The 21,352-nt window shown below is 38.5% G+C and overlaps 1 protein-coding gene across 4 annotated transcripts in view; it reads right to left on the bottom strand.

Annotated features, from left to right (window-relative positions):
* Positions 1-9,517: 9,517 nt before the first annotated feature.
* The window catches only part of GCH1 (GTP cyclohydrolase 1), a 68,502-nt gene continuing 56,667 nt past the window's right edge, over positions 9,518-21,352 (bottom strand). The window contains exons 4-6 of one of the 4 annotated variants that reach the window (XM_036918418.2): positions 14,526-14,557; positions 13,507-13,591; positions 9,518-12,050 (exon numbers count right to left, since the gene is read on the bottom strand). In XM_036918418.2, coding sequence (XP_036774313.1) covers positions 11,882-12,050; positions 13,507-13,591; positions 14,526-14,557 — 286 coding nt within the window. In that variant the 3' untranslated portion in view covers positions 9,518-11,881. Of the gene's footprint in view, positions 12,323-13,506; positions 13,592-14,525; positions 14,558-21,352 lie in introns of all 4 variants that reach the window. The other 3 variants (XM_036918390.2, XM_036918409.2, XM_036918399.2) reach the window with 3 other exon arrangements.

Below are 21,352 nucleotides of genomic sequence, written 5' to 3'. Positions count from 1 at the left end.
CTGTATCCAGCACGACTATCATTCAAATATGACGGTGGGATTAAACAATTCCCAGACAAACAAAAGCTGAGGGAATTTGCTTTCCACAAACCACCTCTACAGAACATCTTACAGGGACTGCTCTAGATGGGAGCACTCCTAGAAGGAGCACAGCACAAAACACCCAACATATGAAGAATCGAGGAGGAGGAACAAGAAGGGAGAGAAGAAAAGAATCTCCAGACAGTGTATATAACAGCTCAATAAGCGAGCTAAGTTAGGCAGTAAGATACTAAAGAGGCTTACCTTGAACCTTTGGTAACCACGAATTTAAAGCCTGCAATGGCAATAAGTACATATCTTTCAATAGTCACCTTAAATGTTAATGGGTTCAATGCACCAATCAAAAGACACAGAGTGACAGAATGGATAAAAAAGCAAGACCCATCTATATGCTGCTTACAAGAAACTCACCTCAAACCCAAAGACATGTACAGACTAAAAGTCAAGGGATGGAAAAACATATTTCAAGCAAACAACAGTGAGAAGAAAGCAGGGGTTGCAGTACTAATATCAGACAAAATAGACTTCAAAACAAAGAAAGTAACAAGAGATAAAGAAGGACACTACATAATGATAAAGGGCTCAGTCAAACAAGAGGATATAACCATTCTAAATATATATGCACCCAACACAGGAGGACCAGCATATGTGAAACAAATACTAACAGAGCTAAAGGGGGATATAGACTGCAATGCATTCATTCTAGGAGACTTCAACACACCACTCACCCCAAAGGATAGATCCACTGGGCAGAAAATAAGTAAGGACACGGAAGCACTGAACAACACAGTAGAGCAGATGGACCTAATAGACATCTATAGAACTCTACATCCAAAAGCAGCGGGATATACATTCTTCTCAAGTGCACATGGAACATTCTCCAGAATAGACCACATACTAGGCCACAAAAAGAGCCTCAGAAAATTCCAAAAAATTGAAATCCTACCAACCAACTTTTCAGACCACAAAGGCATAAAACTAGAAATAAACTGTACAAAGAAAGCAAAGAGGCTCACAAACACATGGAGGCTTAACAACACGCTCATAAATAATCAATGGATCAATGACCAAATCAAAATGGAGATCCAGCAATATATGGAAACAAATGACAACAACACTAAGCCCCAACTTCTGTGGGACACAGCAAAAGCAGTCTTAAGAGGAAAGTATATAGCAATCCAAGCATATTTAAAAAAGGAAGAGCAATCCCAAATGAATGGTCTAATGTCACAATTATCGAAATTGGAAAAAGAAGAACAGATGAGGCCTAAGGTCAGCAGAAGGAGGGACATAATAAAGATCAGAGAAGAAATAAATAAAATTGAGAAGAATAAAACAATAGCAAAAATCAATGAAACCAAGAGCTGGTTCTTCGAGAAAATAAACAAAATAGATAAGCCTCTAGCCAGACTTATTAAGAAGAAAAGAGAGTCAACACAAATCAACAGTATCACAAACGAGAAAGGAAAAATCACGACGGACCCCACGGAAATGCAAAGAATTATTGGAGAATACTATGAAAACCTATATGCTAACAAGCTGGGAAACCTAGGAGAAATGGACAACTTCCTAGAAAAATATAACCTTCCAAGATTGACCCAGGAAGAAACAGAAAATCTAAACAGACCAATTACCAGCAACGAAATTGAACAGGTAATCAAAAAACTACCAAAGAACAAAACCCCCGGGCCAGATGGATTTACCTCGGAATTTTATCAGACATACAGGGAAGACATAATACCCATTCTCCTTAAAGTTTTCCAAAAAATAGAGGAGGAGGGGATACTCCCAAACTCATTCTATGAAGCTAACATCACCCTAATACCAAAACCAGGCAAAGACCCCACCAAAAAAGAAAACTACAGACCAATATCCCTGATGAACGTAGACGCAAAAATACTCAACAAAATATTAGCAAACCGAATTCAAAAATACATCAAAAGGATCATACACCATGACCAAGTGGGATTCATCCCAGGGATGCAAGGATGGTACAACATTCAAAAGTCCATCAACATCATCCACCACATCAACAAAAAGAAAGACAAAAACCACATGATCATCTCCATAGATGCTGAAAAAGCATTTGACAAAATTCAACATCCATTCATGTTAAAAACTCTCAGCAAAATGGGAATAGAGGGCAAGTACCTCAACATAATAAAGGCCATCTATGATAAACCCACAGCCAACATTATATTGAACAGCGAGAAGCTGAAAGCATTTCCGCTGAGATCGGGAACTAGACAGGGATGCCCACTCTCTCCACTGTTATTTAACATAGTACTGGAGGTCCTAGCTACGGCAATCAGACAAAATAAAGAAATACAAGGAATCCAGATTGGTAAAGAAGAAGTTAAACTGTCACTATTTGCAGATGACATGATACTGTACATAAAAAACCCTAAAGACTCCACCCCAAAACTACTAGAACTGATATCGGAATACAGCAAAGTTGCAGGATACAAAATCAACACACAGAAATCTGTGGCTTTCCTATATACTAACAATGAACCAACAGAAAGAGAAATCAGGAAAACAACTCCATTCACAATTGCATCAAAAAAAATAAAATACCTAGGAATAAACCTAACCAAGGAAGTGAAAGACTTATACTCTGAAAACTACAAGTCACTCTTAAGAGAAATTAAAGGGGACACTAACAGATGGAAAGTCATCCCATGCTCGTGGCTAGGAAGAATTAGTATCGTCAAAATGGCCATCCTGCCCAAAGCAATATACAGATTTGATGCAATCCCTATGAAACTACCAGCAACATTCTTCAATGAACTGGAACAAATAATTCAAAAATTCATATGGAAACACCAAAGACCCCGAATAGCCAAAGCAATCCTGAGAAAGAAGAATAAAGTAGGGGGGATCTCACTCCCCAACTTCAAGCTCTACTATAAAGCCATAGTAATCAAGACAATTTGGTACTGGCACAAGAGCAGAGCCACAGACCAATGGAACAGACTAGAGAATCCAGACATTAACCCAGACATATATGGTCAATTAATATTTGATAAAGGAGCCATGGACATACAATGGCAAAATGACAGTCTCTTCAACAGGTGGTGCTGGCAAAACTGGACAGCTACATGTAGGAGAATGAAACTGGACCATTGTCTAACCCCATATACAAAAGTAAACTCAAAATGGATCAAAGACCTGAATGTAAGCCATGAAACCATTAAACTCTTGGAAGAAAACATAGGCACAAACCTCTTAGACATAAACATGAGTGACCTCTTCTTGAACATATCTCCCCGGGCAAGGAAAACAACAGCAAAAATGAGTAAGTGGGACTATATTAAGCTGAAAAGCTTCTGTACAGCAAAAGACACCATCAATAGAACAAGAAGGATCCCTACAGTATGGGAGAATATATTTGAAAATGACACATCCGATAAAGGCTTGACGTCCAGAATATATAAGGAGCTCTCACGCCTCAACAAACAAAAAACAAATAACCCAATTAAAAAATGGGCAGAGGAACTGAACAGACAGTTCTCCAAAAAAGAAATACAGATGGCCAACAGACACATGAAAAGATGCTCCACATCGCTAATTATCAGAGAAATGCAAATTAAAACTACAATGAGGTATCACCTCACACCAGTAAGGATGGCTGCCATCCAAAAGACAAACAACAACAAATGTTGGCGAGGCTGTGGAGAAAGGGGAACCCTCCTACACTGCTGGTGGGAATGTAAGTTAGTTCAACCATTGTGGAAAGCAGTATGGAGGTACATCAAAATGCTCAAAACAGACTTACCATTTGACCCAGGAATTCCACTCCTAGGAATTTACCCTAAGAACGCAGCAATCAAGTTTGAGAAGGACAGATGCACCCCTATGTTTATTGCAGCACTATTTACAATAGCCAAGAATTGGAAGCAACCTAAATGTCCATCAATAGATGAATGGATAAAGAAGAAGTGGTACATATACACAATGGAATACTACTCAGCCATAAGAAAAGGGAAAATCCAATCATTTGCAGCAACATGGATGGAGCTGGAGGGTATTATGCTCAGTGAAACAAGCCAAGCGGAGAAAGAGAAATACCAAATGATTTCACTCATCTGTGGAATATAAGAACAAAGGAAAAACTGAAGGAACAAAACAGCAGCAGAATCACAGAACTCGAGAATGGACTAACAGGTACCAAAGGGAAAGGGACTGGGGAGGATGGGTGGGTAGGGAGGGATAAGGGGGGGAGAAGTAGGGGGGTATTAAGATTAACATGCATGGGGGGGTAGGAGAAAAGGGAGGGCTGTACAACACAGAGAAGGCAAGTAGTGATTCTACAACATTTTGCTATGCTGATGGACAGTGACTGTAAAGGGGTTTATAGGGAGAGCCTAGTAAACATAATATTCGTCATGTAAGTGTCGATTAGTGATAGAAAAAAAAAAGGGCAGTTTCTGTGTGGTAACCTCCAACGAGTTCTACACAAGGGTATAAAGGGCATATCAAAGTGTAGGCAAAGGGTCTGTTTGTGTTTATACAGAGGATCAAAGCCTAATTGGGCTACCCCGAAAATGAACTAAGATACGATATGAAAAAGAACTTCCAACATCTGCACTCTCTGGAAGACTCATGCCAGAAGATGATCATCAAAAAACCCCAACAAAGATCCACGCACTGCTACAGCTGTAGATGCACTCATCCCACCAGTTCCTGGACTTGCCATGGGAATGAGGAAGGAGATATCTAAGCTGGCCTGTGCATACAGTAAAACAACAAATTTGACTGGATCTATACTGTTGGAACTCAACCAAGAATTTGGAGAAGTGCAAATTGTAGCGCTCCAAAGTCTTACAACTACAAACTATTTACTGTTAAAAGAACATATGGCATGTGAACAGTCCCCAGGAATGGGTTGTTTTAATTTGTCTGATTTCTCTCAGACTGTTCAAGTTCAGTTGGACAATATCCACCATATCATAGATAAGTTTTCACAAATGCCTAAGGTGCCTAACTGGTTTTCTTGGTTTCACTGCAGATGGCTGGTAATTACAGATATGCTTTGGTTATGTAACTATACTCCTATTATGTTAATGTGTGTGTGCAATCTAAGTAGTAGCTTAAAACCTGTACATGCTGAAGTTACTCTACAAGAAGATATATCAAAGAAATAATCAATCTTCCCATGTTTTCTTCCGCCTGCTACTTCTATAGCTTTTCTTCTTCCTTCCTAATTACAACCCTTAAATAGAATTCGTGCCTCATATCAAATTTACCGAGTATCATAATTCTTCCAAGTGGTAAAGATACCTCAAGACAAATGCTGGGCATAGAAGCCACAGGGCATAAATATGCAAAGAAGTAAAAAGCTAACTTTTTCAAACAATAAGGCTTCTCTCTCACTTACCAACTTCACATTTCCCTGTATGGCCCCGGAAGATGACTGGTTAGCCAGAGACGGGTAAGATTCCTCAAGGGAGGAACAACCTAAGACAGGCACAGTCGCAGGGGGGCCATCAGGTGAGAAATTGGGGATCAACAGAGGTGTGGCTTAGAACCTCACCCCCCCGTTCTGAGAGAAATATTCTGCATACGTGGATGTTTTATTGCCCTGGTCTAGCTTGGATTAACACATAGTCTACAGGCACACACCTGATCATCTACATGTGCTCTCTTACAACACTAAACTATGTTTTCTACCTTTATCTTGTATCTACCTACCACTTCAGCATTTTATTAAAAATGATAATAATAAAGAGAGAAATGTGGTATCCACATATAAATCAAGTATAAAAACCAAATGAGTATTCATATTTGAACTGACTGTTTAGAGTTCATAATGCATGAGCAAAACCGAAAGTTTCTGTGATGACTGCCCTTGAACTGTTCACTATGTAACTTATTCATTATGTAAGAATTTGTTCTACATGTAAAAACTTGTTTGTTATGCCTCAGAAGATTGGAGACTGACAAAAATTAGGCTTGGGGTGGATTAATGATTGTGCATTGAGCATTGACTCCCCTATACAGAATTTTATTGTCGTTAACAACCATTTGATCAATAAATATGAGAGATGCCCTCACAAAAAAAAAAAAAAAAAAAAAAAGGACAGACTTCCAATGGTAAAATAAATTAGTAACCAGGATGTAATGTATAGCATAAGGAATATAGTCAAGATATTGTAACAGCCTGGTAGGGTGATAGCTGGAACCTAGAATTATGTATATAAATGTTCTACCACTGTGTTGTACACTTGAAACTCATGTAATGTAATACTGTGTGTCAACTACCCTTCAATAAAAAATAATTATTTAAAAAAAAAAAAAAAAAAACTTCTGTGCTGGAACAGAAACCATCAGAAGAGTGAAAGGCAATCTACAAAATGGAGGGAAGCCATTTATCTGGTAAGAAGTTAATATATAAAGAAATCCTACAACTCAACATTAATAACAAAAAACAACCTGATTTAAAAATGGGCAAAGGACTTGAATAGACATTTTTTCAAAGAAGATATACAAAAGGGCAATATGCAGATGGAAAGATGCTCAACATCACTGAACATCAGGAAAGTGAAAATCAAAATCATAATGAAACATTACCTTATGCCTGTTAGGATGGCCATTCTGAAAAGAACTAGGAAATAAGTTTGGGCAAGGATATGGAGAAACTGTACACTGGTGGTGGGAATGTAAAATGGTACAGCCATTTTCTACTGAAAACAGTATGGAGATTCCTCAATAAATTTTGAAAGATTACCATATTGATTCAGTAATTCTACTTCTAAGCATATATCCAAAAGAGTTGAAAACAGGATCTTGAAGAGATATTTGCACAACGATGTTCACTGCAATATTATCCACAATGGCTAAGAGGTGGAAGCAATCTAAATATTCATCAGTGGATGAAAAGATAAAGAAAATATAGTGTGTGTGTATATATATATATATATATATAATGAAATATTATTTTACCTTTAAAAAGGAAATCCTATCATATGTTGCAAAATGGATGAATTATGAAGACTATGCTAAGTGAAATAAGCCAGTCACAAAAAGACAAATACTGCATGATTCTACATATATGAGGAATCTAGTAGTCAAACTCTTAGAAACAGAAAGTAGAGTGGTAGTTACCAGGGGCTGGAGACAGGGGAAAGAGGAATTGTTCAGTGGGTATAGGTTTTCAGTTCTACAAGATGAAAAGGTTCTAGAGATCTGTTGCACAACAATGTGCCAATAGTTGTCACCATACTGTACATTTAAAAATGGTTGATAAATTTTATGTGTTTTGTAAAAACCAGATCAACCAATTGCAATATGGTCATTTATGCTATGATCCAAATAACTATAAAAAAATTGGAATAATAGAGAAAAATGAATGCTGACTGGATACTTGATATTAAAGCATTAAGTTTTTATGTTATAATTAATGGTATTTGGGTTTTTTAAAATGTGATTCGTGGATAAAATGAGAGTTCCTGTGGCCAGGATTCTCACCTGCCCCTGGTTGACTAGCTCACTGCGCACCTGTGGGCAATACATGGCTGTTGACTCTATATAAAGAGCTCCGCCCAGTGCTTTGGGTGCAACATGGTGGCAGGGCTGCAAGGCTGCAGGAGAGCAGAGCAGAGACATGGAGAAGCAGAGCAGCACTGAGGACAGAGGCCCAGAGGACTGCTGTGCGGGACAGCTGTGTGGGACGACTATGCAGAGATGCCCAGAGGCAGAGATCAACTTGCTGCATACAGACTCGCTCTGAGTGAATGGGATTCTAGTGACTGACCTGCCACCTGTAAATAAAGTTTGGTATAACCCTTTCACCCCAAAGAAGGTTTACTGTCAATTTCTTTGGTCACACTGAATCCATAGCGAACTTGCCTGGGGCTGAAACCCATTGGGAAGACATGATTCCTTTTTTTTTAGATAGTCTGAAATATTTATGGATTAAATGATGCCTAGGAGTTGCTTTGAAATAATCCAGTGGGAATGACAGGGATGGAGGGATCCAGATGACCATGAGCTGAGAAGCCCTGCAGCTGGGAGGTGGGTACATGGAGGTCATGTACTCATGTGCTGCCTGAACATATTTTTTTCCATAATAAAGACCAAAATAAACATAAAGCAAGTGCCTCTGGGAGGGCTGGGGCTGTCAGGCATTTACACTTCAACTTATCTATTGAGACTTCCTCTTATCATCATCAGCAGGAGAACCCAGGCCTATCATGGTGAATCCAGGTGTTGTATTGAGACAGACTTCTCTAAAAACTTTTGTGTCTGCCAACTGCTCTTCTAGTAAATGACAAAACAAGGAACTTGGCCAATCAATCTTCAGTGAGAAAGCTCTGGAGCAGCAACTTGGGCTTAGTTGAGCAGCTGTTTTATTGACACCTGTGAGCTGTTTTAGGAATGTTTATTTCAGTAGCACTCCTAGTTTGATTAGACTCACTACCCAACAGTCTGTATGGTCCTTAGAGGAGTCGCAGGCTGCTCCAGAGCCCAGCACCCGGACACTCTGACACCAGGGAGGCCAGGGCCTCTGACTAGGTGGGGCAAGGAATGGAGAGAAGACCACCCTGAAAAAGGAAATGAAGAAGTCAGAAGGCACAGACAGAAAAGAGGCTGCAAAACTTCGCACCTCCTTGGAAGTTTTGTCCAGGGTGGGCTCCTCTGTGGAACAGGGAGGGAAAGTCTCTTCCATGCCCTGCCCCAGCCTGCTCATCCTTCTCCAAAAGCTCTGACCCAGGAAGCAGTATCAGTTCTCAGGAAGCTGCAGTTACCTACACTTAGGCTGAGGACAACAGGGACCCAAAGGTGTGGGGAAAATTGCAGTATTTGCAGAAACCCTCACCTGGCCTTAGTCCAGTTCCATATAAATAGGTTGTGGATAAAATGAGAGTTCCTGTGGCCAGGATTCTCACCTGGCCCTGGTTGACTAGCTCACTGCACACCTGTGGGCAGTACATAGCTGTTGACTCTACATAAAGAGCTCCGCCCAGTGCTCTGGGCAGGACATGGTGGCAGGGCTGCAAGGCTGCAGGAGAGCAGAGCAGAGGCTGGAGTGGTGAAGGCACTGAGGACAGAGGCCCAGAGAATGGCTGTGTGGAACAACTGTGCAGAGAGGCCCAGAGGCAGAGACCAGCTTGCTGCATGCAGACTCGCTCTGAGTGAATGGGATTTTAGTGACTGACCTGCCACCTGGAAATAAAGTTGGGTGTAACCCTTTCACCCCAAGAACGTTTTGCTGTCAATTTCTTTAGTCATATTGAATCCACAGCGAACTTGCCTGGGGCTGAAACCCATTGGCAAGACATAGGTGTTTCTCTTCCCGCAGCCTTTGGGGATGAGGGGTGGAGAGAAGCTGTTCCCCTCTTCTTCTCTGCTGCAACTGGTCCAGTGCCTGTCAGTTGCCGGGGCTCCCCTTGTGGAGTTTCTCATGGAAGCAGCGAGGGGTGAGGCGAGTAGGTGCCAAAACTAGAGAGGAACGCAAGTGAGAGTAGCTGCAGGAGAGACGAACGGGAGTCAGGCCTCTTGTAAGCAATAAAGAGCTTCTCCCATCTAGCTGTTCCCTCCACTGATTTTGGTTTCACTGCAGTATCTGCCGCGGGCTGGGAACACGCTTATCCCCGGAACTGCAGAGGGCACCTCAGATTCCTCACCATCCCCCCGCATCTCCCCGTCCCTGGCAGGAGGGTGAGGGCAGAGATGCCAAACGCAGTGCCAAAGGGCAACAGAGCCCGGTTGGGTCTGTACTGCCGCTGGGACTTCATTCTAGCAGCCTGGTGGCTGAGAGCAGCCCTTACCAGGGCCTTAGGTAAAACACAATACCATTAAATGAATTTACTGATCTATCTACACAGTGGTTCAGAAAGAAACTACTTTCACAAGAACAAAGTATAACACTTTAATAATTTAAACAGAACCAACTTCAAGAACATACACATACATAAAACTCAAACAATTAACTTTAACAGTGTATTTAAACACATCAAATTCTTAAAAATCCCCAAAGGTGACTCAAGGCCATGGATATGAAAAGGTAATTTTAAAGTACTACAGACCAGAGTAAACAGACAAGGCAAGTACTTTGCATTTACCAATAAGACAACAGCCTGTGAGTACATTAGACCTTTATGAGAACACTTCTAAGGAATGTCTGAGCAAAGAGTCATTAAAAAGGAATACAATTGATCTCAGAAAGATAAATACATAGCTAACAATTTCTTTGGTCCTCCAAGTCACTCCTGCTTTTACTTTAAAACACCAAACATGAGTTGAGTGTGTAATTCTACCTCTAGATGTCTATTAAGCAGGATACTGTTTATATCAGGTTAGATTTTTTTAAAGGAATTCAGTCAATTAGCACTGTACTTTAGAAACTCCAAGTATAGAAAAATATAGGAAACAGACATAGGGAAGAATCTTTAAAAAACAAACACTTCTGCCACCTTGCCCCATTGCAAGTCAAATGTCATCAAAGTGGCAGGGACTACCAAAGTTAAAGCAAGCACTGTAATGAATTCTTAAGGTAATGGGATAAATCTGAGGAGCACATGTCAACCAAATAAGAGACTTCTCCATGGGATAACTGTGCTTGTACTTTTGCAGGGGAGTTGGGTTCATTTAATTTGGCCCACACTGCCCCAGGGGAGGAAATTTTAAGATCATCATTGATAAGGTAACAGCTTCCTGGACTAAATAACCGTAAGCACTTAAAACAGCTACACTGCAGACAGGACTCTGGTGGACCACAAGGGGAACCAGTACATGAGCTTCTGGCATTTTCCAGTAATTCCAGAAAACTACAGGGCATTTTCATAGACACCAACAATACAGCTTTCATTAGACACTGGACATCGCTATAATGTGGTCTACAATGTCCTTACTCTGCATTCTTGCATGTTCATTGAGGCTATGGTTCTGCAGATCTGAAAATGAGAGACACTCCCAAAAGTTTCTGCAACTATGTAGAAAAATATTTGATGAGGTTTACAAAAAAAGTTTTTGAGGCATCTACAAGGAATACAGAAAGTAAGTTTCTAAGAAACTGCTAAAGGTAAAACTGTGAGGACTAGTTATTTGCAGTGTTGGTACTAATTCTTGTAAAATAATGGCTTTTAAAAAAAGGCAAAGTTATCTGTACTCTGAATGGTGTGATATTCTCATCAAGGCACAGAGAGTTAAAGGTTTAAATCATGTATGTTGACATGAGAATACACTCATAAACAACTTCAGGAACTAATCTCCTGTACTTGAATTTAAAAAAGAATACAAGGTAGAAATGTGCCTCTTAGTAATGCCCAGTAAAATAAATAACAGATATTCCACCACCTTCCTTTGGTGACTAACATTATAACTGGATAGTTATTAAATAAATATTAGAAAATAAAGTGCCACTGGTGGGAAGGGAGGGTTAAGGGGATTAAGGGGCATTATGATTAGCACACATAATGTAGGGGAGGCGTGGGGAAGGCAGTACAGCACAGAGAAGACTAGTGACTCTATAGCATCTTACTATGCTGATGGACAGTGACTGTAATGGGGTATGTGGTGGGGACCTGATAAGAGGGGGAATGTAGTAACCACAATACTGCTCATGTGAAACCTGAGCATAAGAACTGTATATCAATGATACCTTAATAAAAAAAAAAAGAAAAAAGAAAATAAAGTGCCACTGGCAGTTTAGTAAACATGACTAAAGTGGAGCCTATTGGACTTGGAAGCTGCAGAGCAGTGCTGCATGCACACTGTACAAAATTATTTTGAGCACTATGCCATTTTTCTTTGGGGAAGAGGAAAAAAACCAGTATATTGGCCATAGTTTTCTCCCATTCCCAATACTCCTATGCTTACGAACCAAATGACCACACTATTTGAACAAAATACATGCATGCATCCTGTTCCCTTCCCAGGTTACCTGAATGGCAGTGATGTTGTGCACACAACTTAAACTGTTGGCAGTTTGCTTGCAAGTTGCCACTAAAAGGTGACAAGAAGAAAGTAAAGGGTTCAACCCTGTGTTAATTATTTTTATTTGACTTGCTATAAATAATTATTAAACACAATTACTGACCAGGAATGACGTTCACAAATGTAACAATTGAAAATGGAAAGCACAAACAATTAAGACCAGACAGACAATGCTACGAGCAGCGCGATCTGCAAACCACAGGGCACTGAAGCTCAGCTCTTAATGAGAGTTAGAAACTCTTCCCGAGTCTTTGGATCTTCCCGGAACACACCCAACATTGTGCTGGTCACAGTTTTGCTGTTCATTTTCTGTACTCCTCGCATTACCATACACATGTGTCTACAAAACAAGACAACAAAGGTGATTTAAAGGAGTGGACAGTTGCTGGTTTGGTTTTTAAAATAAAAAGCAGGCCAAAAAATTAAATCTGATTAACCTGAGTTCACAGTTACCAAGTGTGCCCAATTTCACTTCTTAGATATGATCTAAAACTTTAAAGAAGTTTTAATCTTATAGCTTTTATTCTTATCAAATAAATGGTTGTGTGTTTAATACATCCAATCCAACAAGAGGGGGGAAAAAAACAGAATTTTCTTCATAGGTGAAAATACTAGAGGTCTAGAGATACAACAACTTCTGGATAAAAAGAACTTTAGAATGTTTACTTGATCCATCTTTAGGACCAAGACAGCACGATGCTAGTGTGGGTGTTCAGAGATATACTGAAGGATGCTGGTCTCACCAGGCAGAATCCAGAGAACGGTGACTACAGTGAGTCTAAGCAACCTGGTGACGCTGGCCAGCACATGCAGTACAGAGCTCATGCCGTGCCAGAAGAATTGATAAAAACTGCCCAGAAGATTTGTGCAATTTTTCTTAATTCATTTTAACTTAAAAAAGTGTCTTCAAAGGGGGCATTATGATTAGCATGTGTAGTGGGGTGGTGGCATGGGGAGGGCTGTACAACACAGAGAAGAAGAGTAGGGATTCTGCAGCAACTTACTACACTGATGGACAGTGACTGTAATGGGGTTTGCGGGGGGAACTTGGTGAAGGGGGGAGCCTAGTAAACATAATGTTCTTCATGTAATTGTAGATTAATGATACAAAAAAAAACCAGTAACAGCCAAAAAAAAGTGTCTTCAGTTGCCCGTTGTACCCATTCTTAGCTGTTTTTTAAATGTGTGACAAAATATATTAGGAAAACTCTACTTAGCACACAAAGAGCCAAAAAGGAAATCAAGATAAGACATTGAACACTGCAGGTTGGACAAATCACTACATTTAAGCTTATGACTCCCTATTGCTCCACAACCCCCATCAAAAACAAAACAAACCCAGTCTCCTATACCCTGGTTCCAGTATCAGGAGCACAGTACATAATAGAGGAAAAAGGGCTCCAGGCCATGGGAAACGTGCCAGTGTCAATTATGTGGCATCCTCTAGTGCTAGAGAAACTGTGCAGAACTACATAGGATTGTTGTGACCCACAGCGACATTATCAAAGGCAAACACAGACTTACGTTGCTTCAACTACTACCCCAACTCCAGCGGGCTGTAAGGCTTCTGTGATTGCTACAGCAATTTGTTTTGTAAGGCGCTCTTGAACTGTGGATGTGACAAGGAGCTCAGTTTAAGAGAAAGACACAAACAGAGAGCTGGAAGCTTTAGCTGTCTCTAGGATATCTGAAACTCTGAAGAGCAGATTTCTGTGACTTTAAGAGGCAAGACACACCAGCTTTTGCCAGTCTGCTCTGTCTGCTACCTGGCCCATGGGAAGTCCCTGTTCAATTCCCTCGCCTGCAGTACAGGTAATGGAAGAGCTTAGGAACCCCTGACGCCCTCCGGCACCCCTCCGGCCACTATCTCTTAGGGGTGCAGTTAAGACCAATAGAATATTGATAACAAGCACCTCCCTGGAGGCAGAGCAAATGGATAAACAGCTCGCAACGGGATTAACAGGGGGCTACAGTCCAAGTATTGAATTATCCTTAGAGCAATGTTGAAAATCAACTACTTAACCTAAATAATGTGGTGCCTGTGCTGAATAAACAACTCAACTTTGAAAACATGTAAGACTGTTCATTCCTGTAAGAGTTTTCAGCATTGCACCTATTTATTTGAAAATTTACAAAACCCCCAAATATCTATCAGAGCAGCGATTGGTTAAATCAAGCCATAGCACAGTGGCTAAACAGCCAGCAAAATGAATGAGATAGTCAACATGGATGGGAAAAAATGTTTAAGATTCATTTAGTGGAAAAAAATGTAGGGAAAAAAGAAAGTAAAGCCCATTATATGCAATAGGAGTCCACTTTACATACAATAAAAATAAATTTATTTTAAGATGTTGGTCTGTGCATTAAATGTGTGCAAACACAACACTGATGTCTTCTGGAGGACTGAAATGCAGCAGAGTTTGCTTCATATTCCTACAAGGTCTTAATTTTTAAAGTCATGTATATTATACTTGCAATAAGAACAAAAATACTTTTTCCTTCAGAAAATGTTTTCCTGTAAATAAAATAGTTTAAAAGTTTACCTTGTAATCTTCTACTATAGATTTCTACAATCCTAGAAAAGAAAGAATTGCTTTAGTCAGTCATAAATGTAAGATGAAATTGGTAAGCCTTCCTCAGAAGACTAAAAGGAATTTATTGAAGCAATTGCATGATGTAGGCAGGGAGTTAAAGCTTATAGAGGGAGGATAGAAAGAAAAACTACAGGGCAATGAGAAGAGGGAGGGTCTAAAGGAGACCAGCAAGCACAGAGTAGACGCTTCCTATGTTCCCAAAGAGAAAGAGAATTAAATGACACGTTCACTTAGGAAAAACACAATTAGAGGTGAATAATTCTAAAGCTCCCAAGTCCTCAATTTTAGGCCAAGTCTCAAGTGCTCTAATTAATCATTTTGTTTAATCAGAGATTAAAATTCAAGTTAAAAATAAAAAGACTATTTGTTAATTAATAGCAAACTATCGTCAACCACTTCACCAACTAAACCTATTAGTATAATCAGATTAGAACTGAACAGACTTCTTCAGACATCTCTTTATAAATCTGTGTAAGTAAACACTCAGTATGCCCCAAAATAAAAGCCTCCTGATCTTAGTTTATAGCACAATCTGTCAAGTGATAAATTTACCCCTTTCAACATCTTTCACTCTACTTGTGACATGTAAAGATGGTCATGTCAACTACCCATTTGAAGATAACAATTCACATTAAGGATCTTTGTTTTTAATTTGGCTTCTTAGTCATGAATTTGTACTCAGTTTAAAGATCACTTCACCGATGGGGCATTATATGGCTCTTCTCCCAACTGTGCTGCTCAGACAGAACTGACAACTTGTCCTCTGCAGCGAAGTCAGCAGCAGGTACACCGCCCTACTGACCACTCAACCTGAAGATGGGAGCTGCCTCGATTCTCCCTAGTGTTCCCAGTAGATACACAACATTGAAAGAATATGATTATATTGTTTTAACTTTGAACAAAAACCTAAGAAAGGGTGGTTTTGTAGCTCCTAGAGAGGAAATGTGTCTTATTTTTTTTAACAGGGTCAAATTTCCATATATATTATTTCTGATTGTTTTCCTGGTGATTCATTTCTACTATGTAAGTAGGAGATGCCATTAATTTAAAAATTACTGTCTTCTTATAGTCATCATTTCTTTTTCTCAAGTAGAATTTCAGGTACATTAGACAACGGTGGGAATATTGGACATCCATATTTTGCCCACTTTAATAAGAATGCCTCTAACATTTTACTCTCACTCACAATGCCTTCAGACAGCCACTGTCATGCCCAAGGAGGGTCATTCAGGCAAATTATTACTGAGTGCCTACTACTGTCTGTGATTATGTAGTGAACAGGGTAGGGTCCTTGTGCTCATAGTTTCTAATTTCTTATTCCTAGCTTGTTTTTCTTTTTCAAGTAAGGAGTAGATATTAAATTTCTGTCTTCTCAGCATTAAAGATAGTCATACAACTTCTCTGAATTTTCTAAAAGATCTGTATTTTGCTCTCGTTCTTGAAGATAACTTGTTGAGAGGTCTTTGTTGGGAATAGAATCCTAGTTTGCCACTATTTACCTGCCTTCCAATATTGCTGTTGGCAAACCAGTCATCAGCCTAATTGCTATTACCATGTATTTCTCTCTGTGGCCATTCTTAAGATATTTTTGAGTATGTGTACTCAGAAGTTTTCTATGTTATGTCTAGGTGGGGATTTAATTTTGATCTGTTCGCAATTTATTAGGCTTCCAGAATCTGAAGACCGGTATTTTGTACATGCTCTGGAAACATTTCCTTTTCTCATATTGCACTTTTCCTATTGCCTCTGTTATCTCCAGAAATTTCAATTAAGGGCATATTAGACCTTCCCAGTATTCCATGTGTCTTACATTATCATTCATATTTTCCAACTGTCTCTCTCTATTGAATTCTATGCAATTTCTTTAGACCTTTCTTCCAGTTCACCAGTTATTTTCAGCTGTGCCTAAACTGCTATTTAATATGAGTGTACTGGGCTTCGAATTCAATTACTGCATTTTATTTTTTCTTAGAAGTTGTACTTAGAAGGTGTACAGAACCCCGACTTTGGCTCCAGTGCTCATTCCTGTGGATTCTCACTGGAATTGCCTTCTATTTTCTACAAAATGTGAAATGGTCATACACATTTTATCTTGGTATATGCTATACCAAGAGAGATATCATTACAGTCTAGTTTACCATACTCCCAGAATCAGTATTTCCCAATTTTAATTTAAACCATTTTTGTATTCTTGGAGTAAAGCTCCCTCGGTCATGATGAAAAGAGTACTTGCAGCTTATTAAAGTAGGTGGGTTTCTTTGTTTGTTTTTGCTATTTAGGATTTTTACAACCACTTAAGTGAGATTAGTCTATAATCTTTTTTATGCTAGCTTTATTAGGTTTTGTTATCAGGGATAGGTAGCTTCATCAATTTAATTGTATAGCTCTTCAAGTTTTTTCATGCTCTTGAATTACTTATACAACATGGGAGTTAGTAGTTACTTGGAAATTTGAAAGAATGCCTATTAAATTGACTGGGTCCAGTCTCTTCCCTCTCACCCCACTCCCAACATTAATTTGACTTCTTCTAATGGTTACTAGTTTATCCTGGGTTTTAAACTCTTAGTTTATGCCCTTCTGTCTCCATCTATTTAAAAAAATTATTCATGCAGATTTAAAGTTTTTAAAGTGTATTTTTAGTCACATAGCTTCTCATTCATAATACAATTATCCTCTCAATCAGACTTCTAAATAATCGGATACAAGATTTTTAACTTTGTGGTTTGTTACTTCTATTCTTTTTTATTTTTCTAAATTAAGTTTTTGTCTTCAATTCTATTGTACTTGCTTTACAATTCCTTTTCTTTAAAATAATATTAAATGCTTAGTTTATTTGTTGTCAGTGTTTCTTATTTAATAATGAAATCATCTGTGGTTATAATTTACCTCCAAACTGCAGCTTTTTAAAAATTTCAACTTTACCAGGATACTAGTAAATGAAAATTCATCCCATGCTCTTGAGTAGGAAGAATTAATATTGTTAAAATAGCCATCCTGCCTAAAGAAATCTACAGATTCAATGCAATTCCTATCAAAATTCAACAGCATTCTTCAACAAACTGGAACAAATAGTTCTAAAATTCATATAGAACCACAAAAGACCCCGAATAGCCAAAGCAATCCTGCGAAGGAAGAATAAAGTAGGGGGGATCTTGCTTCCCAACTTCAAACTCTACTACAAAGCCACAGTAATCAAGACAATTTGGTACTGGCACAAGAACAGACCCATAGACCAGTGGAGCAGAATAGAGAGTCCAGATATTAACCCAAGCATATATGGTCAATTAATATATGATAAAGGAGCCACGGATATACAGTGGGGAAATGACAGCCTCTCCAACAGCTGGTATTGGCAAAACTGGACAGCTACATGTAAGAGAATGAAACTCGATTACTGTCTAACTCCATACACAAAAGTAAACTCAAAATGGATCAAAGACCTGAAAGTAAGTCATGAAACCATAAAACTCTTAGAAGAAAATACAGGCAAAACTCTCTTGAATATAAACATAAGCAACTTCTTCATGAACATATCTCCATGGGCAAGGGAGGCAAAAGCAAAAATGAACAAGTGGGACTATGTCAAACTAAAAAGCTCTGTACAGCAAAGGACACCATCAGCAAAAAGGCATCCTACAGTATGGGAGAATATATTCGTAAATGACATATCCAATAAGGGATTGACATCCAAAATACATCAAGAGCTCATGCACCTCAACAAACAAAAATCAAATAAGCCAATTAAAAAATGGGCAGAAGATATGAACAGATACTTCTCCAAAGAAGAAATTCAGATGGCCAACAGGCACATGAAAAGATGCTCCACATCACTAATAATCAGAGAAATGCAAATTAAAACCACAATGAGATATCAACTCACACCAGTTAGGATGGCCAACATCCAAAAGACGAACAACAGCAAATGTTGGCGAGGATGTGGAGAAAGGGGAACCCTCCTAAACTGCTGGTGGGAATGTAAATTAGTTCAACCATTGTGGAAACCAGTATGGAGGTTTCTCAAAAAACTAAAAATAGAAATACCATTTGACCCAGAAATTCCACTCCTAGAAATTTACACTAAGAATGCAGGAGCCCAGTTTGAAAAAGACATATGCACCCCTATGTTTATTGCAGCACTATTTACAAAAGCCAAGAAATGGAAGCAACCTAAGTGTCCATCAGTAGATGAATGGATAAAGAAGATGTGGTACATACACACCATGGAATATTATTCAGCCATAAGAAGAAAACAAGTCCTACCATTTGCAACAACATGGATGAAGCTAGAGGGTATTATGCTCAGTGAAATAAGCCAGGAGGAGAAAGACAAGTATCAAATGATTTCACTCATCTGTGGAGTATAAGAACAAAGAAAAAACTGAAGGAACAAAACAGCAGCAGACTCACAGAACCCAAGAATGGACTAACAGTTGCCAAAGGGAAAGGGGAGGATGGGTGGGAAGGGAGGGATAAGGGGAAAAAGGGGCATTATGATTAGCACACATAATGTGCGGTGGGGGGCACAGGGAATGCAGTTGTTCATGTAAGTGCATATTAATGATACCAAAAATAAATAATAAAATTAAATAAATAAATTAAAATTTCAACTTTATTTAGGTATAATTGACATTAAAATTGTAAGATATTTAAAGCATACATCATGGTGATTTGAGATACATACACATTGTGAGAGAATTCCTCCACCTGATTATTAACACATCCATCATCTCATGTTTATCGTGTGTGTGTGTGTGTGTGTGTGTGTGTGTGTGTACAATGAACATGGGAGTACAGATACCTCTTTGATATCCTGTCTTCATTTCCTTTGGATATATATAATCAAAAGTGGGATTGCAGGATCATATGGCAGTTCTATTTTTAATTTTTTGAGGAACTTCCATGTTATTTTCCATTTGGCTGCACCAATCCATATTCTCACCAACAGTGCATAAGGGTTCCCTTTTCTCCACATCCTTGCCAGCACTTGTTCTTGTCTTTTTTATAATAGCCATTCTAACAGATTCTAGGTGAAATTTCATTGTGATTTCCCTGACAATTAGTGATATTGAACACCTTTTCATGTACCTGATGGCCATTTGTATGTCTTCTTTGGAGAAATGTTTATTCAGTTCCTCTGCCCATTTTTTAATAGGATTGTTTCTTTGCTCTTGAGTTGAATGAGTTATTTATATATTACGGACATTAACTCCTTATCAGATACATGATTTGCAAATATTTTCTCCCGTTCTGTAGGTTACCTTTTCAATGTGTTGGTGGTTTCCTCTACTTTGGATAAGCTTTTTTGTTTGATGTAGATACACTTATTTTTGCTTTTGGTGTCAAATCCAAAAAATCATCATAAAGATTGATGTCAAGGGTCTTACCCTCTATGCTTTCTTCTAGGAGTTTTATGGTTTCAGGTCTTACGTTCAAGTCTTCAATCCATTTTGAGTGGATTTTTGTGTGTGATGTAAGACAGGGGTCCAGTTTTATTCTTTTGCATGTGGCTGTCCAGTTTTTCCAACATCATCTTTTTAAACAGACTATCCTTTCCTGATTGCATATTCTTGGCTCCTTTGTCATAAATTAGTTGGCCATATGTGGGTGGGTTTATTTCTGAGCTCTCTATTCTGTTCTATTGGTCTATGTGACTGTTTATATGCCACTATCATACTGTTTTGATAATTATAGCTTTATAATTTAGCTTAAAACCAAAATGTGTGATGTCTCCAGCTTTGTTCTTCTTTTTCAAGACAGTTTTAGCTATTGGAGGTCTTTTGTGGTTCAATACAATTTTAGGATTGTTACTCTGTTTTTGTGAAAAATGACATTGGAATTTTGATAAGGATTGCAGTGAATCTGTAGATTTCTTTAAGCGGTATGGACATTTTAATATTAATTCTTCCAATCCAAGAATATGGAATATCTTTCCATTCACATGTATTTGTATCTTCCTTCCATGTATTTGCATACATATTTCCATGTATTTGTATCTTCTTCAATTTCTTTCATCAATGACTTACAGTTTTCAGCATACAGATCTTTCACCTCCTTGTTTAAATTTATTACTGAGTATTTTATTCTTTTTGATGTAATTGCAAATGGGATTATTTTTATAATTTATCTGACAGTTCATTGTCAGTATTCAGAAATGCAACTGCTTTTTGTAACCTGTAACTTTACTGACTTTATTACTTGTAACAGTTTTCTGGTGGCCTCTTTAGGGTTATCTATACATAATATCATGCCATCTATAAGTAGAGACAATTTTACTTCTTCCTTTCTAATTTGGATATATTTCTTTTTCTTATCTAATTGCTCTGGCTAGGACTTCCAATACTGTGTTGAATAAAAGTGGCGAGAGTGGATATCTTGTCTTGTTCCTGATCCTAGAAAAAACACTTTCAGTTTTTCACCATTGAATATGATGTTAACTATGGGCTTCTCATATATGGCCTTTATTATGTTGAGGTACATTGCCTTTATACCCAGTTTGTTGGAAGTTTTTAACATGAATGGATGTCGAATTTTGTCAAATGCTTTTCTTCATCTATTTGGATGATTGTATGGTTTTTATCCTTCATTTGTTAACGTGGTTAAGTCACATAGATTAATTTGCCTCTTTTGTCCTTGGAATAAACCCACTTGATCACAGGGTATGATGCTTTCAATGTATTGTTGAATTTGGTGTGCTAATATTTTGTTGAGGATTTTTGCATCTATGTTCATCAGGGATATTGGCCTATAATTTTCTTTTCTTGTAGTGTCCTTGTCTG

Source organism: Manis pentadactyla, chromosome 11 (genome assembly GCF_030020395.1).
Source record: "Manis pentadactyla isolate mManPen7 chromosome 11, mManPen7.hap1, whole genome shotgun sequence".
Taxonomy (NCBI): Eukaryota; Metazoa; Chordata; class Mammalia; order Pholidota; family Manidae; genus Manis; species Manis pentadactyla.
The sequence above is the reverse complement of the archived record's forward strand: the minus strand, read 5'-3'. Positions and strand labels throughout refer to the sequence as shown.